Below are 27,909 nucleotides of genomic sequence, written 5' to 3'. Positions count from 1 at the left end.
GGTGCTGTTTTAAGCCAATGAAAATGGCAATATAAGTTATATATATAAAATGATAAATCCAATTGTATTTAGAGATGGAAATTGCATTTAATAACTTTTTCTAAAGCCCCTGTCCCACTAGACTACCATCGCACCACACTCACCGCGATCTAAAATAAATTCAGATCGTGGTGAGGTCGCGGTATGAGCTGCATGAAAATCTCAATTTACGTTGTTTTCATGTCCTCATTACGCTTCTACAACGATACCGCTAAGATTATACCACGTTCTCACCGCGCTTATTCTGCGACCACACTACACTAATCAAGTTCTTTCTACGCGCATCACGTTCTCACTACGATCATTCCACGAGTTATTCGATTACAACACGATCGTACCACGCTTCTACCATGTCTACTGCGGTTATAGCACGTTCTTACCACGACTATACTATGCTCATACCGCAATCTAACTACGTTCTCAGAAATAACGTCAACATCGTGTTCCATATCAATACAGTTCCATTCCTTCTATTTCTGATTAATACGTAGATTTTGCGGAAACACCAAAATCTACTATAATACGTAGGCGTGGGGTATGGAGTTGATGTAGAGGCAGAGGAAGCTCTAATAGTAACGAATCCTGATACAGCAGAAATGTCGGACCGACCAATCTTACCTAAATTACAACCTATTGCTGGTCCGTACAGCTCAAATGACGGTGTTATAGTGAACGATACCAGAGATGACACAGATGTGGCAATAGATATAAGAATATATGGTATGAGTGCCAATAAGTCAACTCTCCATCCAAGTAACAATTTATAAAAGTGAACCATTGTAGGCCAAGGTATAAAGGGCCCCAAATTACTAGTATAAAACTATTCAAAGGGGAAAACAAACGGTATGAACTATATAAAAATGAGAAGCATGATTGAGCCGTTAGAGAAAATGAACAGGAAGTCCTAATTACAAACTGAAAAACAAAACCTGGAGAGATTTAATATATTTTATGTAAAAATGACAATGAGAATGATGGTCGAAGTATGAACGTAGTCAGGTCGAAAGATGACCGTGATGAGGACGGCAAGGGCGTGCTATAATTGTACTATGGTTTTGAACAGCGTAGTCTAAACGTGGTATAGTCGTAGTGGCAGCGTAGTTGGGTCACGATGAGAACGCGATGGTCGTAGTGAGGTCGTCAAAACATCGTTGTAAGATCGTAGCACATTCTCTTCGAATAGAATCACACGTTCGCTACGCTCTCAATACGATGGTACAGCGACCTTTCCGATCTTACTACGACCTTAGTGCGCTTCACTACGCTTCTAATACATGTACGACCTGATTTCGCCACGAGCTCACCACAATTGCTTTGAACATGTTCAAAGTTGGCCACCCTCGTCACGATCTTGAAGACCACACCACGACCGTGGTACGACCTTACTACAATCTACACGATCGTAATACGATTATCAAAATTTGCATTTATTCACAAATCGTAGTGCGATCGTGGCCTAGTGGGACTGCAGTATTTATAAAATTCGATAAAAAAAAAATATTATTAAATAAAAAACCTCGTTGAAAAATCAGGTTGCTTAAATAATAATATGCAATTTAATTAAGTACAAATCAAAATTATTTGAAATTAATATCGACATAGATTGTACAATATCGTTAGCATTATACATAATATTTTTTTTTTCAAACTAGGTGTTATACTGACATGATATGAATGCTATTTGCTTTCAATTTCTTATTGAATTGATATTTTTAACCCACTACACTGATAGTAAATATAAATTGATTTAATTGCAAAACATATGTATCATTTGCAGTTGAAGGTTTTCCTACATCTGGTGTTGCAGGAATAATAATAGGTTTGTTGTTATAAATGTCTATAAAGAAACCCTTTCTTTCGCTCGTTTGTGTTATAAATTATTATTAGACAATTTTCAAATGATAACATTGATATATGGATAGATATTAACAATATTAGGCGTTGTGTAATTGCAACACGATATAGTTTAGTTTCCCCTTTATAAATTCATGGTAAAAAAAAATAGTTTATTTATTTATGCGCGTACATCACAGTCCAAAACAACTTAATAATGTTCGCTCTAGGTCACCAAAACCAAAACCATCGCCTAACATCTTGGATAAAACAAAACTGAAAGAGCTACAGTTTGCTCAATAGAATAGTAATTGCCTGACGAACAGAATTAGATCATATATATTTCATGTACTGGCACACTACAGACTAATTTTATATATAAAACTTCACATTACTGTATGACAGCATTTTCTTCTAGGCCAAAACTTTATATAACAAAGTTGATACAATGAAATATACCCTGATATTAGTTCTAATTTTGACTCCTATCCGAGTTTTGAAATGATTTTTTTTTCAGGAGTTGTGGCAGTCTTATTATGCTAATCGATTGTTTTATAGACACAGTTTCGAAAGCGAAATACAAACTGCGTCATTGATTTTAAATGTCAATTTTAGTCTATTCAATATTCTTTATTATAGTGTATTATATATTAAAATAGTAGAAGGCTAAATTAATAAAAGTTTCACTAATTATTCGAGGTCTAATTTAATAGGTTTGGTGTATAGCACGCATATTCCATGCATAGTGCAAACATGTAAATCTTATCTTTTCAACATGTTGAAACTGGTTTGATACTCTACAGCAAGACAAAATTGTGTATGCATAATTTTATTTCAAAGAGTTTCGATTTATCCGTAAATTTTATAATATTTGTCTAAATAAATAATATGATTGTCATTTGTTAGTTTGATTAACATCATTTTTTTATACTGATATATAGCTTTGAGTCTGATTAACTATTACAATGTCTATTTACAAAAGGATTTATGGTGGTGCTTATAGTTGTTATCATTGTCTTGGTATTTCTTGGAAGGACTGGACGGTTACAACCAGCAAAACAACGCATAACAGCCGGCATACGTACAGTCAGAAATACAATTCGAGTTCGAGCAACGTCAAATGCATATAATGTGAGCATGACATTAAAAATGATTAAAATATAGCATACAAAAAAAATCATCGTCAATACACCGAAGCATTAAAATATTTAGTCAAATGTATTTTCAAATGCGCACGTATTAAAACAACTTCAATGTATAAATAAAAATAGGGAATTAAAAAAAGCAAAGAGCTAGAAACTAAGGCTATTCGGGTCATATCAGTAAAGTTCAACTTCCCACTGTCGTTTTGAATTGTCAGTACCATGTTAGCACTTTGATATACAATCGCTTGTTTTTACCACCTGAAGAGGGGATGAAGAAAAAGGTACATTTAAGAACCGATTAAAATGACATGTTGAAAATGCAGTTGACAAGGTGAAAGATAAAATTAACACCATAACCCTGAAAACACCAGACACACAGAGAAACGATATTATGTAAATCATTGCATAAAAAATCGCTTCCAAACATCGACCGGGTTCTTAAACTACTACTAATTACGATTGACATACTTGGGTAACCCTGCTGATGATTCCGACAACAAAGGTATGCATTGTATACACCATTGTGTAGAACAATCATTTTAGATTTACGACATAACATGTTTTACTGGAGAGGGCAACCGTATTTTTGCGTTTTCATTTAATGACATACGACTGTGGTAGGAAATGTTGACATTTTTTTTTATTTTTTTTTTAAAAGAACACTTTCAATTTTTTTGGAAGTTAGGTAATACTACTATCTTATGTTTCTATAGTATTGATTGATGATTAAGAGTACAAATCATGAAGGCTTAACTTACATATCCGAAAAATATGAGTTCATCTTTAACGATGCAATTGATCATACTTTAAGACAAAAATTGGGTATTTCCAGAATCGGGCCTACATATCGAAGGAGGACGACGACATCTACTTCTATGGTGGAATGGATATGAAAGAGGATACAATGAAAATATCTCGTAAAAATATATCACTTGAATCTGAATTGGCTCGCGGAAGATTTGCTGTGATTTTCCTGGCGAAGTATTACACTAAAACCGAATGTCATGATGTTGTTGCAAAGACCATTAAAGGTATAAAAATTCTAAAACGACTTCTTCTAACAAATTATTAAGGTGAAACAGTATACTTATAATATGATATCGTACGCAAGTACACAAATACTAAGACATGTCTGACTAAACTGGTCCTTTAATAGCAATCAAAATATATCTGACATCCTTTTCATTTGGGATAGTGTTTTTTTCTCGTTTTGTCATGTTAAGAAAAGAAAATTCTAGCAAAACCATACAAAGTAAATATGTAAAATTTAAAGTTTAATTCGTGTTATCCAAGCTGAGTTATATTTAGGAATGATTGTATTTTATTTCGAGAAATCTGGACTCCATTTGTGATGATTGTAAAATAGAAATACTAGCGATGCTCTTATTGTGTATTTGCAAATTATCAAATTAAAATTAGTTCCTGTAAATCCTTGAATACAGTACTGTTCTCTCCATTTGAATGAATCTGACAAAAACAACGCAATTTTAAAACAAATCACATGACGTCTCCGGACATATTTATGAATAATCAATCGTGCAATTGATGCCGTGGTATTTATGACGGCATCAAATCAACATGTATGATATATAAATGCTGTACTTTATTTTGCAATTGATAGTGTCTTCATAAGGGAACAATTGACGAAACATTTAGTCGATATAATGTTTTTCATTTAAGACCTTTTTTCACAAAGCGTTTATTTCAAACCAATTGTCCGAATCGAGTATGCTATCTCTGAAACATTGGGTATTGTTCCTTTCATAGCTCATACATAACTCATTTGAGGTTATTACTGTCAAATAACTACTAGTATATCTTTTTAATTATTTATCTTATTCATTACCCATTCAAAATGGGAACGCATATTTTAATTGATAACTCAGAGGATGGAAATATTGTGTAATTTAGTGTGCTGACATGAATTATCATTGATATGGTCATAGTTATAAGTTATCGTCGTGTCATATGTTTTCGTATGTCATATGTTTTCGTATCAACCACATTTCGTCGGTTTCGGCTGCATACGCGTACATTGTGGCGTGTTTTTCGGTTTCTATATTTAGAACAACAACACCACTACAACTTGACATATTTAAAACATATTCAACGTCGCTTTTTAAAGACGTTAGAACAAATTAAATAAAACTGACCTATTTAGCCATTTTTATTTAATGTCAAAAATATGCATCACTAGAATAGCTATAGAAAACAATTCTGAAGGGTTAAAATAAAGTCCAGATATGTTTTTTGCAAGTCAGATACCGGATCTTCAAGACATATGACTGTCATGTGTTTTTGGACGTTTTAATTACAAACCAGCGAGTTAAAATTAGTAGGGTTCTTATATAAAATGGTTGTTCAAAATCTAATTATTCAATATTTCATTTATAATTTTTTTGTATACATCCTTGATTCATGAAGATGAAACAGTCTTGACTTTTTATATTTAATCCTAAATTTTGAAAACTGCATTTTATTTTAGAAAAAATAATGTATTTTGTACAAACCAGGTGCCAATCTGAAATTAATCAAAATCTTAAAATTTCAGCACACAATTTACCAACCTTAAACTATTTACTAGTAATTTTTAGTACTGAAAAGTATTTATTTACTTTTTTTATGATTCAAGCGATCATTAGAACCACGACTTTAGAAAATATTAATTTCCGAATTTTGTAGTCATTTCCTGTCCGTGTACTGATCCAATTTATATTTCATACGAAAACATATGACGCCGTTTTTTTGACATACAAAAATCGCAAAGTAATCGGAAACAGTAAAAAATCGTAGTAAGCATTGAAAAAAAATCTAGATACCTTAAATCAATCTACAGGACATGCTTTTTAAATTTGAGTAAACACCGGAATAAAAACTCAACAGTGAAAACTGTAAGCAGTGAAAATTGTTATTAGTACGAAAACACATTACACGATGATAACTGTGTACAAAACTATTGAATTTTTGAAATACTCAGGCATGTCTACCTCCAAAAAATATTACCTTAGCTATATTTGGCAATTTTTTGGAATTTTGGTCCTCAATGCTCTTCAGCGTCGTACTTTATTTGGCCTTTTAAAACTTTTGGAATCAACCGTCACTGATGAGTCTTTTGTAGACGAAACGCGTGTCTAGCGTAATTACGAAATGTTATTCTGGTATTTATGATGAGTTAAATTAGAAACAAATGCTGTTTTATCATGAACTCTAAAACATGTGTACACAAAAATGTAGTAACACAAATAATGATTCCAAAAAAAGATTTATAAAGAGAAAGTCCTTTAAGACAGACAAAACCAAATTATCAACTAGTTTAAACAACATAACGACTAGTCCAATACCTTACTTGCTACATATATTTACCAAAAAATAAAAGAAAAAGAAAACAACGTTTGGAACAAAACAGGCAAATATTTTTTTTTTTATCTTCAGATGACCAGAACGAAGAAGCAATTATGAAAATGAAAGCAAAAATAAATTTCTATACTAAGAAAGTTGGTCGTCACAAAAATGTATTAGAGTTTATTGGCAGTGTTGAGGATGAAGTTCGTAAGTATATACCGTATCGGGTTTTTTTTTAAGCGTGTAGTTCACCGTTAAATTCGACTAAACATTGAATTTTGATTTTTTCATTCTAGGTTCCTTTCTCCGTTTTTGTTAAAATTGTCGAAAATTGTCACAACCACAGGAGCAGAAGTAATTTTTCATAGTATTTCAGTAGGCAAATTATACACATTTTACATGAATTAAATATACATTTTTGCAATCCCTCCATATAAAATCAAAAAGCGACAATCAAAAGTTCAAACACGTCAAACGATCGTGAATGGAAAACAGCTGTGATATTCCTAACTTGGATCAGATATTTCCTCATTTGAAATACAGTAATGTATGAAAACGTTGAAACATGAGTGATAAAGCTATAAAATGACGATTTATTTCATGTAGGTGGGCCTATGATGATACTGGAGTACTGTTCGAAGGGAGTTCTGAAACAATTTCTAGAAGCAATAAAGTCAAACATACCCGTTGACATAGACGAAAGACTCTCTAGAATGGTGTTTGGAATCTGCCTCGGAATGGACTTTCTGGCTTCAAAGCAGGTAAGTCTGGAAAATGCATTTACGTAAAAAATCTAGTCGTAAAAGGATGTCATAGATAAATCTATCCACAAAAGTCTACCTTTTCTTAAATTCGCCCGTCCGATACGGTAAATTGTATCAAACCCCACCCACCTGCCTCCCCAACTGGGCAAGAACTACAAGTCAGATTCTTTCGAAATTTGGTATTATATTTTTCATATCCGATCTCTTCGGCTTTATTTAAACGTAACACTTACGGTAGTGTATCAGTTTTGAACACCTCAACTCATGATACTTTGTTTCTCTTGGTCAAATGAAGATAGAATACGTATACAACTGCTTCATTATGCATCACATTCGAATAGAGTGTCAATTTCTTGCTGCTTGAGATAAAAAAATATCAACAGATTGTGCACTTAAGAAGGTACGGAACACCTAATGATCTGAACTCTTTACAAAAATCAGCAGCTAGTTTAGACACAAACTATAAGTTCAGAGAAATTATGTTTTTCAATGATCACAATTGGTGTGTGCCAATCTTCTGAAATGAATATACGATATTCAACCAAATTATTCCTGTACATTGTGCGGTTCAAATGTCTGGATATTTTAATTTTTTTTGTCATCCGGTTTAAGTAAATATTTTTGTCAAAACTTTATGAGAAGAGTAAACTTTTAGTCTAAATTTGTGAAAGTTTTGGGTACCCCTTAAATCAATATATTCTAATCTAATATTTTATGCTTAGGTTGTTCACAGACGTTTGGCTGCACGGAATATATTACTGAATGACATGTACGAACCAAAGATCACAGGTTTCGGTCCAGATCCTAGTTCTGACGAAGGAGATGACAAATCTGTAGGTATTTAAATGCAATTCAGATAGGAATATCTGTTTCTTGCATTCGACATAATTTATATTAAAATGTCTTTTTTTGTATTAAGGAAAACGTAAACAATGCCTTTATGGCCATAGTATGGAATGATACAATATGCACGTTCATTACATATCGGTTTACTTCTGGTGTCTTTATTTATCATGATAGCCCTCATTACATATTTATTTTTCATAACTAAACTGACTTGAATATTGCTTGATATAAACGCGAGTGATTTAATTTCAATGTAAGAATAAACGAAACTTAATTAGTTTAAATTTATCAATTTGAAAAAATGAGATCTGAAATAACCGCAATCCCAAAATAACTTTAAAATAACCAAGAATGTTTGAAATTTGTAGGGAAATGAAAGAATTCCTATCAAGTGGGTGGCTCCAGAATGCATGAAATCCACACAAAATGCCAATGAGCTGAGCGACGTCTGGTCTTTTGGGATAGTCATGTGGGAAATATTCTCACTAGGTAGGATAATATTTTTCTAGGGTGTTTGTGCATTCAATGCAAAATGTATGAAACAAATCTTTGAAAACTATACAAAATAGAATTATTTGAGTTATGAAAACAGATTTCATAAACAAACTATATACAAGTACACATTTAAATACGTTAAGCATATAATAAACTGAGAATGGAAATGGGGAATGTGTCTTAGATACAGCAATCCGACCATAGAGCAGACAACAGCCGAAGGTCACCAATGGGTCTTCAATACAGTGAGAAATTCCCTCACCTGGAGGAGTACTTCAGCTGGCCCCTAAGCAAATATGTTACAAGTTCAGTGATAATGAATGACTTGAATATAAAAAAGGTAGTTAGTCTACAGTTTAGGACTCTAATTAATAAATTTTCGTCGAGTTCATCTAAACTATGAGTATCATTTCATTGAACAAAATGTGTTTGACTATACAGAGAACAATATAAGGAAAACATGATACTGTATATATGTAACCAAAATTCATATAAACTAACTAACCGTTGTTAAAGATAATCTCCAAACAGCAAAAGCACTATAAAGAAAATGCAAAAAAAAATATTTTTTCCGATACATACGCTTCAAAAAGGTTTAAGCATCAACCAGAAATTTTATCGGATATTTACATAAAAAATTGATCAACGGAGACGTACGAGTTTTAATAGTTATCAAAGGTACCAGGATTATAATTTAGTACGCCAGACGCGCGTTTCGTCTTCATAAGACTCATCAGTGACCTTCATATCCAAAATATTTATAAACTCAAACCCCAAAATATATTTTGTAAATGATACATATTTGAAAATGACTATATAATGATTTTGAAAGCTAGTTTAGTAGAGATGTATTAGTTATGTAAAAACCAAATACAGATTGATAGTTGCTTGCATAACGTCCAATGGTATATACTACAGGCATATTTAAAAAGACAAACAAAAATGCAATAGTTACGCTCTGTAAAGGAGACCAACCTGATGAATAAAATCTGAAATCTTTACTTTCACTTGGAAGAAAGACGCTTTACAAGATAAAGACAGCAGCATATGGATTCAATAAATAAATTTAAAAATATTGAAAATTAGTTAATAATCATTTATATATGATTATTATTATTTTATCAATAATAATCAGGTGAAACACCGTATCCCGGATTACAGAGCAGAGAAGTTCCTGGAAAAATCAAACAAGGCTATAAGATGAAGAAACCGGAATACTGTGATGATACGTATGTTTATATTAAAACATATATCATGCTTTACATCATGTATTCATTATATGCTGAGTATATATTAGATTATTTTAAATGATAATTTGGTAACAAGAAATGTACAACACAGGTTTCATATGCAAATAATAAGCTCATTTTTTTTTAATCTATAAAAATGAATTCCTTTAAGAAGAAATCATTTAATTACAACGTCGTTGGGTGGGGAGGGTCGTGTTTTCTTTTCTGAGTCCGGTATTTTGTCGTTCAAACCGTGAACTTTTCTTAAGATATTAGGAAAATCTGGATTCACATAAAGAATTGTAATCTGCCTGACTAGTGTTTTTCCCCATCAAATCGGGTTCACAATATATTTTAGGACTAAAAAAACCATAAAAAAAAACCTTTAAAGTTAAATGAGCGTTCCCTTATCTCCAGGTGTTGTTTTTATTGGATAATTTTACAAATGCAGATATGAATACTACATGTTTAGTAACACTACAGTTTCGTTGTTTTCCTTCTTTTGTTGATGTGTTTCCCTCGGTTTTAGTTTGTAAACCGGATTTTTTTCTCTCTCAGTCGATTTATGACTATTGAACAGCGGTATATAAATGTTGCCTTTATTTAAGTACTGTCATACAAGTGAGAGTTTAAGTGCTATAAAACCGGGTCCAATCCACCATGTTTTATATCTGAAAATTCATGTACCTAGTAAGGAATATGACAGTTGTTGTTCACACGTTTGATGTGTTTTATCATTTGATCTTGCCATTTGATTAGAAACTTTTCGTTTTGAATTTTCCTCGGAGTTCATTATTTTTTTTATTTTACTTTTTGCTATGCGCGTCAAGCAACATTTCTATAGTGTATAAAGGAATTGAACAGAATTGTCTCAAAATGTTATATCAATATGTGTACATGTACATCTTTTTTTTCATTTTCATATCAAATTTAAACTTATGATTTATCGAAAAGTTTGTTGCGGTGCACTATTCCGTACATATTTTTGGGGTATCTTTTGGTAAGTAATGAATCTGCACACACAGGTAGACGATGCACAATCTTTAAAATACACGTACACCGCATTATACATTATACAGTACTTAAAACTAAATGGTTTTTTTTTCAGATTCTATAAAGTAATGCTGAAATGTTGGCACTACGATCCTCGGAAACGTTCCGGTTTTGAACAGCTGAAAGAACAAATGAACAGCATGTTCACCGAGGCTCCTGGTGATGATTATTACTACAGAACAAACGATCTTTAAGAATGTTTCTAATTCGATAACAATGACACTGCTGAATACAATAATCAATGAATGATTCAAATTTATTGAAATGCATTGTTAGCTAAGCTTTTATCAATTTTATTTTGTTTGTATTTGTGTTATAGATATGACTGTTACAATAGTATTTTACAAACCAATAGATCAGTTCCGTAAGTTGCATGATTATGTTTCTGAAAAGCTGAAAATGATTGTAGGAAACCCCTTTCCGCGTAGTTTTTTTCGAGCGGATCTTGAATTCACCAACAGCAGTAATTTCGTCTTTATTATTGAATACTTTTTGTTTTTCTATAAATTATTTTTACTGTAGTGATCGTGATGTAACATATTATAACAAAATAAATTGATAGACAACCGATAAACTGCACAAATAATTTCAGAATTTCAAAGAGAAAAGTGTGTGTGCCTGTCTTGTTACTAGACTACGTTAAATGAAGAGTTATTGGAGTATCTGTTTACCAAACTGAAAGCGTTAATAGTGCGCAAATGTTTACTATGGAGTGTCTCTGCGATTCATATAAAATGTACTTCTATCAAGGCTTTAACATCCAAATAAAATTACAGAAAGAAGTACTCGATTCATAAATCAGATAGTTTTGGCTCCCGCTTCACTGTGCTTCGTCAGGTTTTTTTTAAGAAGAAATAAATGTGTATTCGCGTGCTTTGCGTTTCATTGATTGCAATTTATGAAACCATGTTATATTTATCCAAAGTCATAATGCAGAAATTTCTAAATTAAATGTGATTTGAAAATCAAAATGACATATGTTATCAAATTAAAATAAGTTAAAAAAAAAGTAATACCATGCTTGTTCTTTTACATTAAATTCAGCTACATTGTACATAATCGGTTGAAAAATGAAATAAATTGTATTGCTTATAGACCATAATTATTCTAATATAAATGCATGTGCCAGAAAACTCATGACTGTTCTCTCACTTAAGGGTCCTGCATATATTTATTCAAAGAGTATGAGTTTAGTTTGGAATAAATGGTGAAGGCTAATGTAACTTCTGCCATGGCGTTGTCAGTTTATATTCGATTTATGAGTTTGACTGTCCCTTTGCTATCTTTTGTCCCTCTTTTCTATCTGTCTTCCACTTTGTCCAAAGCACAACTTTCACTTTCAACATTTAACTTCTGCGACAGTGTGTCAGGTGTGGTCACATAATGTTTGAGTTTTACTATATCTAATTTAAGTTTTAATTTACAGACTCGAAATGTTTGCAATCGCATTAATAAGATTAATAAGTAGTCCGTGATTCCAAACAGTACATACAAAATTATACATATTTTAACATATCTAAATTTACAGTAGTCAAGCGTGTGGTTTTGTCAGTTTTAATGGATTTCTCCTACATGTATGTCAATTTATCAGGGAGTTCGGTATTTTCGTCTTTTGTTTTGAAATAAAACAAAAGAGATGTGGTATGATTGTCAATGGTCCTTAATTACATTGTTTACATTTTATACAAAACTTTTATTCATACAAAAAAATAGATTACATTATTGGTTCACATATTCTTATTTATTTTGTTGGGTTCCTGTCTAATACGTAATTTATAACTGGCATCTTGTTTTATTCAGCCAAGGCTCCGTGTTGTAGACCGTACCTTGACCTATAATGGTGTACTCGTATATTATGTGGATGGAGAGTTGTCTGATTGGCACTCCTACTACTGTACACGTTCCTTGTCTATATAGTAAATCATGTTACTCTTACATTTTATACTGTCTGTTCGTGACAATGAAAAGTTGTTGATGAAAGCTAATATATCCGTGAATAACATAACTTTTCAAGTTGAACATATAAGAAAATGAATTTTTCATTGGTGCCACATGTGGAGAAGTTTCTGCTCACTCTTTCCGAACACCTGAGATCAACTTCAGTTTTCGAAGTAGTTTCTGTTGCTCAGTTTTTAGTTTTATGTTTTGAATAACGAATGGAGATAGATTACCGAAATAATTGTTTTGTACGACGATTAAAAAAACAGAAGCTGTACGTAACTTTAAGAGTGAAAATAAATTAAAAAAAAAGGTCGTAACGGATGACACGGTCGTGCGTAACTTACATACAATTTAATTGATTTGTCAATATGATAATTATTCAGAAAAAAGCCATATAATTATATAATTACTGTAACATATAAGACAACCTTAAAATATATCAATGGTTGTAACATAGGTACCACTAATGCCTTAACCCAGGGATGACCCACGAAAGCAAAAAAGCTTATTTCCAATGGGCTCCTTTAAGCCTTGATAATAAAATCATTCATTTTTCCATCAATTTTACCAAACTCCGAAACAGCGGTTACGTCCTCTTTACTACGCTACGTTGATAGTTTAGCGAAGCAACGTCACCACCGTTTCGGAGTTTGCAATTTTACAGCAATAATAGTATCCATGATACCCAGCATAACTTATTCATATAAAAATAATCTAATAAAATATAAAATCTGAATCTGACATTGACCTGAGTTTACTCATTAGGGGAATGTCAGTTTAGTCTTAGATGCATGTTTTTTTTAGTGTCTTTTTGTTGTTGATGATGTACAAGTACCCGACCACGTCTACATTGTGTTTTTTGTTAGATTTATTTCTATTTGTATGCATCTGCTGCGTTAAGCCTTTTTCAACTGCATGAGGTTTATCATTCGTTCTTATGTTATACTGTTACAACTTACAACACTGTCCCAGCTTATGGACGGGGTTGGGATCCCTCAAAAATGTGAAAAAAAGTAAATTCACAAAAAAATTAACTCCGTGGAAAATAAAAAAAAAGGAAAGTCCGTAATCAAATGACAAAATAAAAAGCTCATACACAGCAAACGAATAGATAACAACTTTCATATTTCTGTCACACATTTACCATAGTACAATAAACAATGACGGGATGTAGAAGTACAGAGCCACGTCATTTTTGTACCAAAGAAACATGAAAAGTCATATAGACAAAGCATGTATGTATGTGGGTGTCCCAAGTCAAAAGCCTGGAATTTAAACATCTCGCTGCGTACATTTCTTTTATGAAGTAACGATACAGTTTCTAGTTTATTTTGATGAAAAAAAAACCATGTCATAGTCATATACGTGATGTGCTTGGTTTTATCCTTTTAACGTTAGGAACAGCCGTTCTAAATAAATAATTTACATTACGAACAACTACCTTCAAAATCACGTACGACTTCTTGCATTTTTTACCGTCGTTTAAAACCTTTATTTCGTTTTTCTATCTCAAGAACGATTGATATTCGTGTTGTACTACATATTAAACAGATATGTTCCAATGTTCTCTACCAACAATGATTTTGATCAAACGTATTTAGGGAAAATAAAATATAACCGGTGCGGTTGTTTGCCATATTGGGGCGTACGTAACGGAACCAACCTATTTATAACTGTTTGATGAAAGTTTTCATATACGACAAATACAGGTTCCTTTGTTGTTTGCTATACGCAGCATCAGTTAAACGTGTCGTCTGTCACCTTGAACAAACCGAAAGAAACTATATTTTACCTAGTTTTTCACTTTCAATAGTACAAAATAATGTCTTTATGAAATTTCAAGAGACTAGTCATACGAAGAAGAATCTGCTGATTTGGTTATTATCGACTCCTGCATGTAGAAGATTTGAATGGACAGTCAGTGCGTGAATTTTTCTTGCTACCTGGTCCGAGAACACAATTAATTCGTAGTGCATTTCTTTTAGAACATAAATGAAAATAAAAAAAATCCCACCTGCGCTTTCTCAAAGAAACTTTTACAGTGTGTTGTACTACTTTTGGGACAAATTATATCAAATTTATAGAAAATTTCATCGCCTCTAACTCAAAATATGGACAATTTTATGTTTAGGGCGTCTTGAAATCTTTTGACAGCTTCCGAAGTGCTAATTTTCATCCTTTTTCAGCTGGACCAAATCACTACTTTCCTTTAAAATTCTGGACCCAATTTTTTTACAGTGTAATTTCAGCCCCCTACTTGCAATTTGAGGCATTGAAAATGGAGAAATAAATTTGGAAGGGGTATAAGAATTAATGGCAAGTAACCCTCTGTCAACACTACAGTAGGACAACCGGATGTGCCTTTTTGGCCAAAATGTGATTCGGCGGCGCTCAGTAGTCCTACGCCGAAAATTGGACTATTTTGCGTCGGCCGACGTCAGCTGAAAAATGGCGCGCTTTTGTAAAAACATTTCATTCGTTTAAAGCAAAATACCGGCGGTAAATGCTGTTGATTGTAAGATCATTTATAAGAGAAAAATATATGAGTTTACTTATTATTTACATGTTTGAACAAAAAAATAAAAGAAAATCTTATTTTTTCACATCTGAACATCGAATTTCGGATTTCGATTTTCTAAACTGTAGAATTTAATAGCGATATTAAAAAGGGGTACAAAAAAAAGCCTATCCTTCAATTACCTTAAATTTTTTACATCGTAATTTCGCTAGTTTTTCAATTCGAAATCCGTAAAGAAAAGGGGTGTCCACAGTAGGGCAAAAAATTGTACCCATTTTAAAGTAGGGGTCTAATTTTTTTGAAGGTTTTCCTTTGCATGGCCGGTAGAATTAGAAATTGGAAAAGATTCTGTTTTAAAAGTAAATATTCATTCAACTATCAAGAATAGCTGAATCCTTATATATGTAACCCCTATAAAAATATCAATATGTGTCAATAAATTGTAAAATTATCTATTTTTTTCGAAATTGAAGAAGACGCCATTTTCGCCTATTCCTCTATTACGTCTATTGGTCTGCTATAATTATTAGATGATTCTAAAAAATCTCCGCCTCGATTTTTTTTATACTTTCATTTTATAATCTTTGGTACATAATGCAGATGTTATGAAAAAATTAGGCACTTCTATCGAGTAGAAATGGAGAACGGTCATCTTTATTTTGTATGTCCCCACTATGGGGGCGTGGTCATCCTTTCACCTTGATTCTAAAGTACACGATAGCCATTCATCTCTCGAAATTAATTATCAAATAAATATCATTGAAACAAAATGAATATATTTTAAGACATCAACAAATCTTTTAACTCTACTGATTTTTTTAACAGAATATGCCGGAATCGACCCGATCCGATGTTGTGTCAATACATAGATCAACGTTGTCAATTTCCGGCGCCGAAAATGTCAACGTAAAATGTCATTTTAAAAAAGTTGGCCGGAATCTTTTCTTCTTTGTATCAATTTTGTTTATCTTAATGTCAAGAAAGTCATGCAATATGTTGAATCCATATCAACGTTATACCAAAACAGGCCTTACTTGGTAAACTAACAGTTTGAGGCCTACATCATCATCATGAGATTGACTTGTTGACATCGTACTTGTAGTTGATCAAGATTCATTTCGTGCATGTTGTTACCAGGTTACCGGTCGCTGATTTTTTAAAATGAACAACTTATCTGTTTTGTCATATCGATTTCTTTCATAATTTTCCTTTCGTTCGTTAATACAATTATCGTTATGTGTTTTGTTTTCAGTGTTTCCTTTTTTTCGGCAAAAAGGGGGTTGGGGTGGGGTGCTCTTTTAATTTTATCAAAGGCATGCGTGATTTTTAGGGGCTTATGGTTCTCAATTTCTGGTTTGCTGTTAAGGTTCAATATCTACTTGACTTTAATTATTTCAAATCTGCAGTTTCTTAGATCAATGATTATTTACAATTACTATATTAGTACTACAAATATATAGTAATATATTTTGCATAGGGGGAGGGGGTGGCCATTTGCTTTTTTTGGGGGAATTCGAAGAGAATCCTGGTGTGTTTGTATTAGTGCTTATATAAAAAAAAAAGAAGATGTGGTATGATTGCCAATGAGACAACTATCCACAAAAGACCAAAATGACACAAACATAAACAACTATAAGTTACCATACAGCCTTCAACAATGAGTTTTTCAAGCAATTGCTTGTCTGTTCTAGGTACTTTACCTTTATATCCAATCAAATGTACCTGTTCATTTTTTTTTGTTATTTTGTTTACTGTAAATTATTTGAATGAAGTATGTAAAAGTTTGTTGCCAACTTTTTTATTAAACAGCATAAACCATAACATTGGGGATCTATAGGATTTTTTTTATAGATTTACTATTTATTAATTTGCATCCATTGCATCATATGATTTTATTTTTTAATACATTTCACTTTTGCATAAAGACACAGAATATATTCCTTTTCAGGTCATCTTGTGTAATGTTATTTAGGGGTCTCTTGTATATGTAGCTTTCTATAGGTTATTGGTTCTGCTAAAATAAATGTTGAAGGCTGATCATAAAATAATTCCATACACCAAATATAGTTGACCAATTGCATATAGTATTAGAAAAAAGACCAAAACTCAAAAACTTAACTTTGACTACTGAACCATAAAAATGAGGTCAAGGTTAGATGACACCTGCCAGCTAGACATGTTCATCTTACAATCATTCCATACACCATATACAGTAGACCTGTTGCATACAGAATAAGAGAAAAACAGACCAAAACACAATTCTTAACTATAACCACTGAACCAAGAAAATGAGGTCAGGTCAGATGACACCTGCCAGTTGGACATGTACACCTTACAGTTCTTCCATACACTAAATATCCTAGACCTATTGCTTATAGTATTTGAGATATGGACTTGACCACCAAAACTTAACCTTGTTCACTGATCCATGAAATGAGGTCGAGGTCAATTGAAAACTGCCCGAGGGGCATATGACATACCAAATATAGTTATCCTATTACTTATAATGAGAGAAAATTTAATATTACAAAACATCTTAACCTTTTTTTCAAGAAGTCACTGAACCATGAAAATGAGGTCTAGGACATTGGACATGTGACTGCAGAAACTTATTAACATGAGGCACTATATACCAAGAATGAAGCATCCAGGTCTTTCAACCTTCTAAAATATAGAGCTTTTAAGTAACTATCTAACATCGCCGCCTAATCAGCCGGCTCACTGTCCCTTTGTCTAGCTTTCTGCAACAAAATCACAGGCTCGACAAAAATGAGGAATCTTATAAATTATACAACAGTGATATTCCTTCGAAATTTTTTTTTCATGAAAACAACTGAGACAATAATCTGATTTTTTTACTAAATATAGTGACATTTCACTGTCACTTATGCACATTTGAATGTTGATGAGTCTTTGCATATTTCAAAATCCTCTTTTTACTACACATTGAGCCCATAGTCAGCTTAAGACTGAGTTAAGTTTCATTTATTCAAATCCTGCACAAGTTCAACAAAAATGTCTGCTAATAAACACTTGAACCACCTCGGTTACCATTCTGTACATGAACATATCTCTCATAACAAATTTCATATAAATTTTGCTGATTCCAGGTATCAAAATTTTCATCCTCCAGTATGTGTTGTGTACTGAAAATAAAAAAATAAAAATTGTTAAATTAAGTTTGTTGATTCAATTGAAAAGTAATGATGAATGATAATTATAATATATTATATTTTATTGTTATTTGCATCTTTGACCAAAATATGGTCTGCTTAAGTCATTCTCCTATCTGAAGAAAATGGTCAATTTTATTAAACCACTTCATTCTCATGGATATGATGCACATAAAGTAAGAGTTAATTCCCTTATATTGTTTTTTTTATCTTTATAAATTAATTTTAAATTACAGTACCCTTCATTCTTGAAATTTGGTTTTACATCCAAATGAAACTATATTGAAATTATACAGCATAGATAATAGTATAAAATCTTTAAACTATTAAACATGTTAAAAGTATACCATTTGGTCTTAAAGTCTGTGTATAAATGTGCATTTCATAAATAAATATAAACTATAAATTTTAACTTCCATTCCCAATTTATTCCATTGGCAATTATCTTGTCTGACTGTTAAATGTAAGATATATTCAGTCTATTTCCTTATCAATAGTTAATACATAATCATGATAATGTCTATCATGTTTTTGTTTCATATTTGAGGGATTGAAATCATAGCGCATTGTAAATAACCCACTGTTGTTACCCTGAACAGACACATTTGAATTACTTACCCTTAATATATTCTAGTCATATTGTTTTGTATTAACAAAATAATTTTGCTTTCGACATTACTCGTTGTTGACTCTCTATTTGATTACTGTTTTCCTCAGCTGTATGTATATCAATCATACATGTGCATTTACTGCAAGTGGTTTTGTTGATATATATATATATAAAAGTCCTCTGTTTTGAATTTTTGATTCATAGTGAACATCTTTCTCCATCCTATATAAAAAGCAAATGTACATACAATTACTAAATAAGATGAATATATACTAAATTATTCAAAGCAAAATTAAACTTTGCGTTGTTATAATCAACACATGAATACAAATTTGTCAAATAAATTACCAAGAAAAAAAACATATTTTCTTGCTCCAATGAAGACCCATTGGTGGCCGTTGACTGTTGTCTGCTCTTTGTTTGGGTTGCTGGTTCTTTGACATATTATCCATTTCCATTCTCAATTTTATATATTTATTATGTATTAGAAATTGTTATGCCTCTAGCAATTCTGCTCAAAACATAAAAGTTACAGGCAAATTTAAAACATACATGTACATTTCTATTATAATAGTGTACATGAATATCTAACATGTCTAACATGTCCATTGTACAATGCAAGGTGAAATTTTATACATTTTGGGGGCACTCACAACCTAGTTTTAATTTAAATTCATGAACCACCACTGTCATAACACCATTAATTGGATAATATTATGATATTAATGAAATTGGGGTACATTTTTTTAAAGTAATTACTTCAATGTATTGTCAATGGATTATCATTTCTAATTAGTTTGTATATATATATATATATATATGACTATAGCCTATAGGATTAATATATACCTTGATGGATATCAAGAAATTGTACAGGCATATTAAATTTGTAACATATCCTGCCGTTCCTGGTCATGGGGGTTACATGTTAATGCATGTGTAAGCTCTCAAATGGGTGGGTGATTCAGTGGTTAATTTCAATGAGTAAATTTCTTTTAAAATATGAGATATAAATTTAGAGAATGGCTATCTATTTTTTTATTTTTTTTTTATACATTTGTATGTGAAAGAGAAATCTGTCACTGTGATCCCTTTCCCTTTGTAATTTTTGTTTATGAAAGATTTAATTTTTATGAATATAACATTTGGTGTATATGAAATCAGGGACACAAAAGGTTTTTCCAAATGAAATATCATACCAGGTATAAAATAGCCAACAGTGAAAGTAGGTGTCTTTAAATACATTCCAATGATTTAGTTCATGGACTTTTAGAGTTGAACCCGATACGTTCAGCAGAATTCGTGTAGCCTCAGTGGACTATAATTTGGGGCCTTGAAATTACCCCCACCCCCTTTTTAGAGAACTTACAATCGGCATGAAACGTGATCATACGTGCTTCCGAATTTTATTCATTTTGGTCCGTATTTACAGTTAGAGGTTTACAATGTTCTATTATCTGAGCAAGAAGTGATTGCGTGAATATTTTCCATGGAGATCGTGAAGAACACCTTGACCAGTTTGAAAACGGATGTTGACAACTTGTGTGGGTATCATATTTCCGGAGACAAGTGCGGATACCTTAGTCCGAAATCCGAATGTAATTCACCAGTAAATAGTTGATTCAATACCAGTATCATTATAAGGAAATGATGATATATTGGATTTCAATTTTCATGTTTGATATAATTTTATTTTATTTTTGCTGTTTAAATCATTTCTTTGGAGCCGACTTATTTGATAGTAATTAACTGAAATATCTGGAATAAACCTTTACCTTTTGTGTTGTTTAGCATAAAGATTAAACATCCAAGAATGTCATTAATGCAACTTTTCAGCATGGAATGCCAAATCCAACGTCTAATAATGGCCGCCATTACGTGTTGACAACGTCGTCTAGTGAACCGTATCACTGAGCGGCGAAATCCTTACTCAGGCGCTTCCGGTTGTCCTACTGCTAGGGACTATATTTACGACAATGGTGGTCTCGGACCACCTGATTGGAAGATATTACGAGACGTGAATAATCAAAGTTTACTGGTTGGTTAGGACAATCCAAACCTAGTAAATATCCTTCAATCCCGAAAAGCATCGGATTTGTCCTCTCTATTTTAGCAATAAGATTTTCCCTGGTCATTAATCATGAATATTTATGGTATTGGTACACATGTTATCTATAAATAGTCGAATCTTCTGCAGTTTCGTAAACAACAACGTTAAACGATATATACTACTTCATAACGTGTGATCTCAAGTGTGTTGTAAAATTTGTTAATTGATGGACGTGGCTATTCTAGAAAATGAATTAATCTATAAAGCGAGAGCACTTTCTATTTTCATCAGCTAAGAGTCGACCTATAGCCCTTTTTGAAAGGCTAACGCTTGTTCAATATAACATATCATTGAAACCTTACATTTTCAGGTTCAAGACATACATCCTTAAACCTATCAATTTTAGTTGACGTTTTTGTGTGTAGGTTTATATCTATATCTAATTGTCGTGTGATTGGAATATTTGAATATATATATATATATACGATAACTAGAATTACATGGACATGTAACATGCAAGAGTATTCATTTAGGTTAGACGATTTTCCAGACATATTCCATTCATTTTGGAAATAGTTGTTTCTTTCGAGTTATCTCGCATTTGGTATGATTATTCTCCATAGATGGCAATTTTTATTTCGTTACAACTGTTTTAAAATGGAATTGAAACTAAATATTAAAATAATTGATTCATTGACAACAACGTTACATAGATATGACAAATAGAATTGAGAATGAAATGGGGAATGTGTCAAAGAGACAACAACCCGACCATAGAACAAACTCCCATATTGTTTTTGATCAATGCTTACAAATAAATACGGAAGCCGATAAGGGCCATTCAAAAAAAATATTTTATGTCGTTATTACAACATAGCATGTCGTAATTTCGACATAACATGTTGTTATTACGACATCGCTATGTCGTAATTTTGACATAACATGTCGTTATAACGACATCGCTATGTCGTAATTTCGCCATATCAAGTCGTAATAACGACATCACTATGTCGTTTTAACGACATAGCTATGTCGTAATAACGACATCGCTATAATTTAAAGAATATGTATCATGATTGCCAAGACACTAATTATATAAATGACACAGAAATTAATAACTATACGTCATCATAACGTCCCCGATAATTATAAAAGCCCCGCATAGTCAGCTATAAAAGAGGGAGGAAAAATACCAGAGGGAGAGTCCCCGAAATGCTGTGTGGCAGACAGTGTTATTATTCAATTAGTAGCTCCCTTGGTAAAACTCCAAATTTCATATTTAATGTATTATATTGTTAAATAATTTACATGAAGCTTAAAATAACTATATATTTGTTAATTGCATAGCTTTTGCTATTTGAATTCATTGATTAAAGATATTTATTTATATTGTAAAGTTTAATATTTGCATCGTCGCCAAATCTTTGGTTACCTTCCTTGGATACCTTCAGCAAGAAACTTATATATGTTATAGAAACCAATTTAGATTACCTTTACCCATCGTACTAGGGCTGTACAGCCAGATAATATCGTTTCTCTAATTCTATGGAAATTTATCCCTTTCCGAACCCATTGTATAAAAAAATTTAATCAACGTGTGGTTGATGGTGATCTCAAAAGATGATTGGATGATTTTAAGGGTCATGACCTTTTTAGCTAACTAGATGAATCAAAATATGATAACAGATGTTAATGAAATTGACAACTTCGTGCAATGTGAAAGGCACTCGAAGGGGATTTTCGGTAAACAAATAAAGAAAATGTCTATTTAATCATTAGAGAAACAGATTCTTACATAGTTACTCGTGGATTATCGGATTTATCCAATCTCGATAGTTAAATTATAAATTTTAAAGTCCTCGCCGAGGCGGCTCGGACTTTAAAATTGATAACTTAACTATCGAGATTGGATAAATCCGATAATCCACTGGTATCAATGTAAGAATCTATATTTAGCTATGCAATTAACAAGTTACCGGTCGTAGAAAAGCTATAGAATAGCTATGCAGGCACTCGTGTTGGCAGAATGAAATGTGGAAGTATTAGAGGACTGAATGTGTTCAACCAAGTCAAGCCAAGCTTTCCATCTCCCTTTAAATAATCGCAAACTACATGGCTTCTTGGTATAAGGGTGTATTGAAGTATTAATTGGTCTATGTCTACTTTCAAACGTTGGGCACGCGCGATGTTCCTACAACCCCTAGGATTTAGAAAAAACGAACCAATATTAAGACAAATTCAATATATGTTTTGAATTATGTTTTTAAAGCTCTTGATCATATACTAGGTAATATCTAGTATATTTGAGGATTAAAATAAGAAAGCGATGTGAAAAAAAAACCGGATGTCCCCGTCCAACGTTACATTTATGAAAAACTGTTTTAACTCTTATGTATAGTGATCCTGTTCTTATTCTCTGATCTTCTTGATTCTTGACAGGAACGACGACATGTGTCGGTTCTTTGTGGCGTTAAAGCCGTTATTTTACCAAATTTCATTTGACTCGACTGCATATTATAGCAGAAAATGAATAAAAATAGTAAAACAATAATAATATCTAACAAAAGTACAAATATTTGCCTCTTGTGAGTTCAAATATTGCTGATTCAATAAAATCTTCTCTACACAGTCGTTTTTCAAACGGTAGCCATTTTTCCAAGTTGATATTTCATTTTTCAAAGCAGTTAACACGTATTTTTTTTATAATTGATCAAAACAAAAGTTAGATATACGAAGAGTAAAAAATGCCAAGATTCTTTCCTTATTAACTATATATTTGGTTCTTAAAGGAATAAAATGCTTCCATACATTACAAAACGGTAGCCAATTTTTACAAACGTCTGAAAACGTCTAAAATCATAAAGACGCTAATTTCCGACGTTAAATGTGCTAAAGTTTCAATTAAATGTTTATAATAATTATAACAAATCGTGTTATGAAATTTGGAAAAAGATGTTGATGATTGCTGCCGAAAAAAAAGAATAGTGCATGTTGCTATAGACTCCGCCCGGGGAAATAGGTTCGACACAGGTTAAATTTTGCAATTTTTATTAATTGTATAGCTTTTAACGATTTATTTAAAAGAATTTGGAAATGGGGGGGGGGGGGGGGGGGGGGGGGAATCCCATTATATAAAATAAATTGAAATTTATGTTACGGAAGTACTCCGAAATAGATCATTTAAAGTCGTCACTTCAGTTAGGTGCAATCACCAATATCAAAACACTTAATACCAGTTTACGGAATTTTTTACTTCGCGATTTGTTCTGCGATTTCGTGATGAAAGTAATTCCTGTACTAGTGAAGCCGGAACTTTTCGTCAATATAAACTTGTGCATGAAATGGAGGTAATTGAAAGACAAATCCCAAACCGCGACGAAAGCTGTTTCATCGAATTAAAAAAAAACACGGGATTATATTTTTATTTGCCGATTTCGCGGACGATCCAGGAGTAGATTACTATATTTTAAAATGTATATATCTGAAGATGACTTGGAAAATAATTCTCAAGCCAAGGTTCAAGTAATTGAAGGGGTGTATTTCGACAACTTATGTGCGAGGGAAAATACAATTCTATTCAAATTTAACCAAGGGTCAAAATGTTCGATTTACTTGCAGAGTATCAGATATATTTGTATTGGGGATGAATTAAGATATAGAAATTTTACAATGACAGATGATATGCAACTTGAAAGTTAAACATCCTATGATAAAAAAAAAATATGAAAACCGTATACATGTACTTCCGTCCCATCTTTCCTTCCTACGTTACTTGCGACAGTACTGCATTTTTAGTTGAAATAACTTAAAGGGTAAACATTATTATATCGATTTCCACAACTCGAGGTAATTTTTGATAAAATGACATCAAAAAAAGAACAGAACCAGAATCAACCAACAATATAAAAAACCGAATAAAACTTGCAAAAATTAATCGAAGTCAAAGACCCTTTTCGATGCCGAATTTTAAGTGTAACGTGTTGTAGGAACATCGTGCCCAACGTTTGAGAGTAAAATTAGAGCGTTTGATACGTTAATTCACCCTTATTTTGAGAAGCCATGTAGAATGCGCTAATTTTCAGGGAGATGGGATGCTTAGCTGGCAAATAATTTCATTTTCTATCTGTACAGCCATTCGACAGACGTTAATTTTCTAACCTCAATTGTTGTTTTATAAAATATATAAGTTTCTCACTGAAGGTATCCAAAGATTTTGCGACGATGCTTATATTAAACTTTACAATATAAATAAATATCTTTAACCAATGAATTCAAATAGCAAAAGCTAATATGCAATTAACAAATACATACTTATTTTAAGCTTCATGTAAATTATTTAACAATAAAATGCATTAAATATGAAATTTGGAGTTTTGCCAAGGGAGCTAATAATTAAATAATAACACTGTCTGCAACACAGCATTTCGGGGACTCTCCCTCTGGTATTTCCCTCCCTCTTTGATAGCTGACTATGCGGGTGCTTTTCTAATTATTGGGGGGGGGGGGGGCATTATGATGACGTATAGTTATTAATTTCTGTGTCATTTAGTCTCTTGGCAATCATAAAACATACTCTTTTATATATAGCGATGTCGTTATTACGACATAGCGTGTCGTTGTAACGACATAGTGATGTCGTTATTACGACATGATATGTCGAAATTACGACATAGCAATGTCGTTATATTATGTCGAAATGACGACATAGCGATGTCGTAATAACGACATGTTATGTCGAAATTACGACATAGCGATGTTGTTATAACGACATGTTGTGTCGAAATTACGACATGCTTTGTCGTAATTACGACATAAAATATTTTTTTGAATGGCCCTTATCGGCTTCCGTAAATTAATGAGGCTAAGGTTGTTATAATGATATTGCGATATCGCTTTTTCCACATGTCATGTCATGTCATGTCGAAATAACGACATAGCGATGTTGTTATAACGACATGTTTTGTCGAAATTACGACAAAGCGATGTTGTAATAATGACATTTTATGACATATTTTTTTTGTAATGGCCCTTATCATGCCTATCGGCTTCCGTAAAGAACTGATAACAGCAAAAGTGCACCAATATGTCTTCAATGCAGCGAGAAATTCCCGCATCTGGAGGCGTCCCTTAGCTGACCCCTTAACAAATATATACATGTACTAGTTCAGTAATAATGGACGCCATACCATACAAAAGAAACTAAAATTAAAAGTAATACAAGACTGTCAAAGGCCAGATACTCCTGATTTTGGAAAGGCTCAAAATCTTGCCAGGGTTTAACATGTTTGTGAGATCTCAACCCTCCCCCTATACCCCAAGCTAATGTAGAAAAGTAAACGCATAACAATACGCACAGTGGAATTGTATAATAGGTAGGGATTAGGCACCACACGTGTTAATATTGTTAATTTCTAAATTATCATGACACTTGAGGAAAAACAAACTTCACCAAAACTAAACAGCTATTGAGTTCAATAAATGTATGATCAGTATGTTTACTGTTTAACAGCGTTATCATGAAATATCAGTTTCTGTTATTTCACGAAAAAATGTTAAATTTATTCAAAACACTAATGTTTGTCTACTAGAAACTCCTGGCAATAAATTACAGTGGCAAGATTTGACTCAATTGAATTTTTGGTTTTTAATGCTCTGCAACATCGTATTCGATTTAACCATCTATCTTGTTTGAATCGAGCGCCACGTGTGAGCCTTTACGTTAACGTTATGCAGACGAAATGCTTGTGTGGCATACGAAATTTTAAGACGGGTACAATATATTTTATGAATGTATACTCAGCTACCCCTTATTATATAGAAATGTGCACAACAAACCCTTTTAAGTGAGTTCGATTACTTTCATACAACATAGGAGGGTATTGAAAGCCTAATACACATCGTTCTTCTAAACATCTACGTCATATATACAATGTGTATAAACTCATCATGGATACCAGGACTAAACTGGCACTAACTTGATAAATCTCGGTCTTTTTCTGAAATTAGTTCTATTAAAACTTTCAACCTTGTATACAACCATTCCACATGTGAAATTGAAAACCGTCTAAAAGAAATAATCCACAATGCTTTTCATCATAAAAATGGTAGCATACGCTATAAATTTATCACTTTGGGATACCATAAGGCACATTTTGTTAATAAAGAACAAAAGGGTAAAACATACTACACAGAGGAACAAGTGATCAGTATGCTGGAGTTTTTTATTGACAACATATTTGTTGAATTTGGCGGTAGACTTTTTCAACAAATCGTCGGCATTCCTATGGGAACGAACTGTGCGCCTCTCCTTGCCGACAATTTCTTATTTTCATATGAATCGGAGTTCCTTCAGACACTTGTCAAGAATAAGAGGATCAAAGAAGCCAGGTTATTTAATTTCACTTTCAGAAATATTGATAATGTTCTTTCCATTAACAATCCGAACTTTTCTGATTGGATTCCATTAATATACCCACCAGAACTAGAAATTAATAGACTACAAACACGGCTTCCTCCACTTCATTTTTAGACTTATACCTCGAATTTGACATACACAGCCATCTCAGTACCAGAATCTATGACAAACGAGACGATTTAAATTTTGAAATTATCAATTTCCCCACCTTAGTAGTAATATACCAACTTCACCTGCATATGGAATGTACATTTCCCAACTTATCAGGTATTCAAGAGCTTGTAGCTCCTATTCAGACTTTGTAAAACGTCACCAGTGTCTGAGCAGAAAGTTGATGAACCAGGGGTATGTCAAAGAACGTCTCGTCCTTTTTTCTAAAAAAAATCATCGGAAGATACCATGAACTTGTTGATAAGTATTCCGTATCAACTTCACAAATAATACAAGATGGTTTTG

General features: G+C 32.5%; 1 protein-coding gene and 1 long non-coding RNA gene across 2 annotated transcripts in view; one reads left to right on the top strand and one right to left on the bottom strand.

Annotated features, from left to right (window-relative positions):
* The window catches only part of LOC134692303 (uncharacterized), a 32,717-nt gene extending 21,777 nt beyond the window's left edge, over positions 1-10,940 (top strand). Inside the window, exons 14-22 of the mRNA XM_063552753.1 lie at positions 1,817-1,858; positions 2,855-3,003; positions 3,850-4,048; positions 6,450-6,566; positions 6,966-7,120; positions 7,846-7,956; positions 8,338-8,458; positions 9,600-9,693; positions 10,802-10,940. Of these exons, the coding sequence (XP_063408823.1) occupies positions 1,817-1,858; positions 2,855-3,003; positions 3,850-4,048; positions 6,450-6,566; positions 6,966-7,120; positions 7,846-7,956; positions 8,338-8,458; positions 9,600-9,693; positions 10,802-10,940 (1,127 nt within the window). The remainder of the gene's footprint in view (positions 1-1,816; positions 1,859-2,854; positions 3,004-3,849; positions 4,049-6,449; positions 6,567-6,965; positions 7,121-7,845; positions 7,957-8,337; positions 8,459-9,599; positions 9,694-10,801) is intronic.
* A 7,104-nt stretch (positions 10,941-18,044) lies between these two features.
* Positions 18,045-20,585, bottom strand: LOC134693224 (uncharacterized). Its single transcript, XR_010102369.1, has 3 exons — positions 20,358-20,585; positions 18,997-19,210; positions 18,045-18,351 (listed from the first exon to the last, which is right to left on the bottom strand). It is a non-coding gene; the product is annotated as an uncharacterized LOC134693224 (long non-coding RNA).
* Between the last annotated feature and the right edge of the window lie 7,324 nt (positions 20,586-27,909).

The sequence above is a fragment of the Mytilus trossulus genome, chromosome 12 (assembly GCF_036588685.1).
Source record: "Mytilus trossulus isolate FHL-02 chromosome 12, PNRI_Mtr1.1.1.hap1, whole genome shotgun sequence".
NCBI lineage: Eukaryota > Metazoa > Mollusca > Bivalvia > Mytilida > Mytilidae > Mytilus > Mytilus trossulus.
Note: the sequence above shows the minus strand (reverse complement) of the source record. Positions and strands in the feature narration are given on the sequence as shown.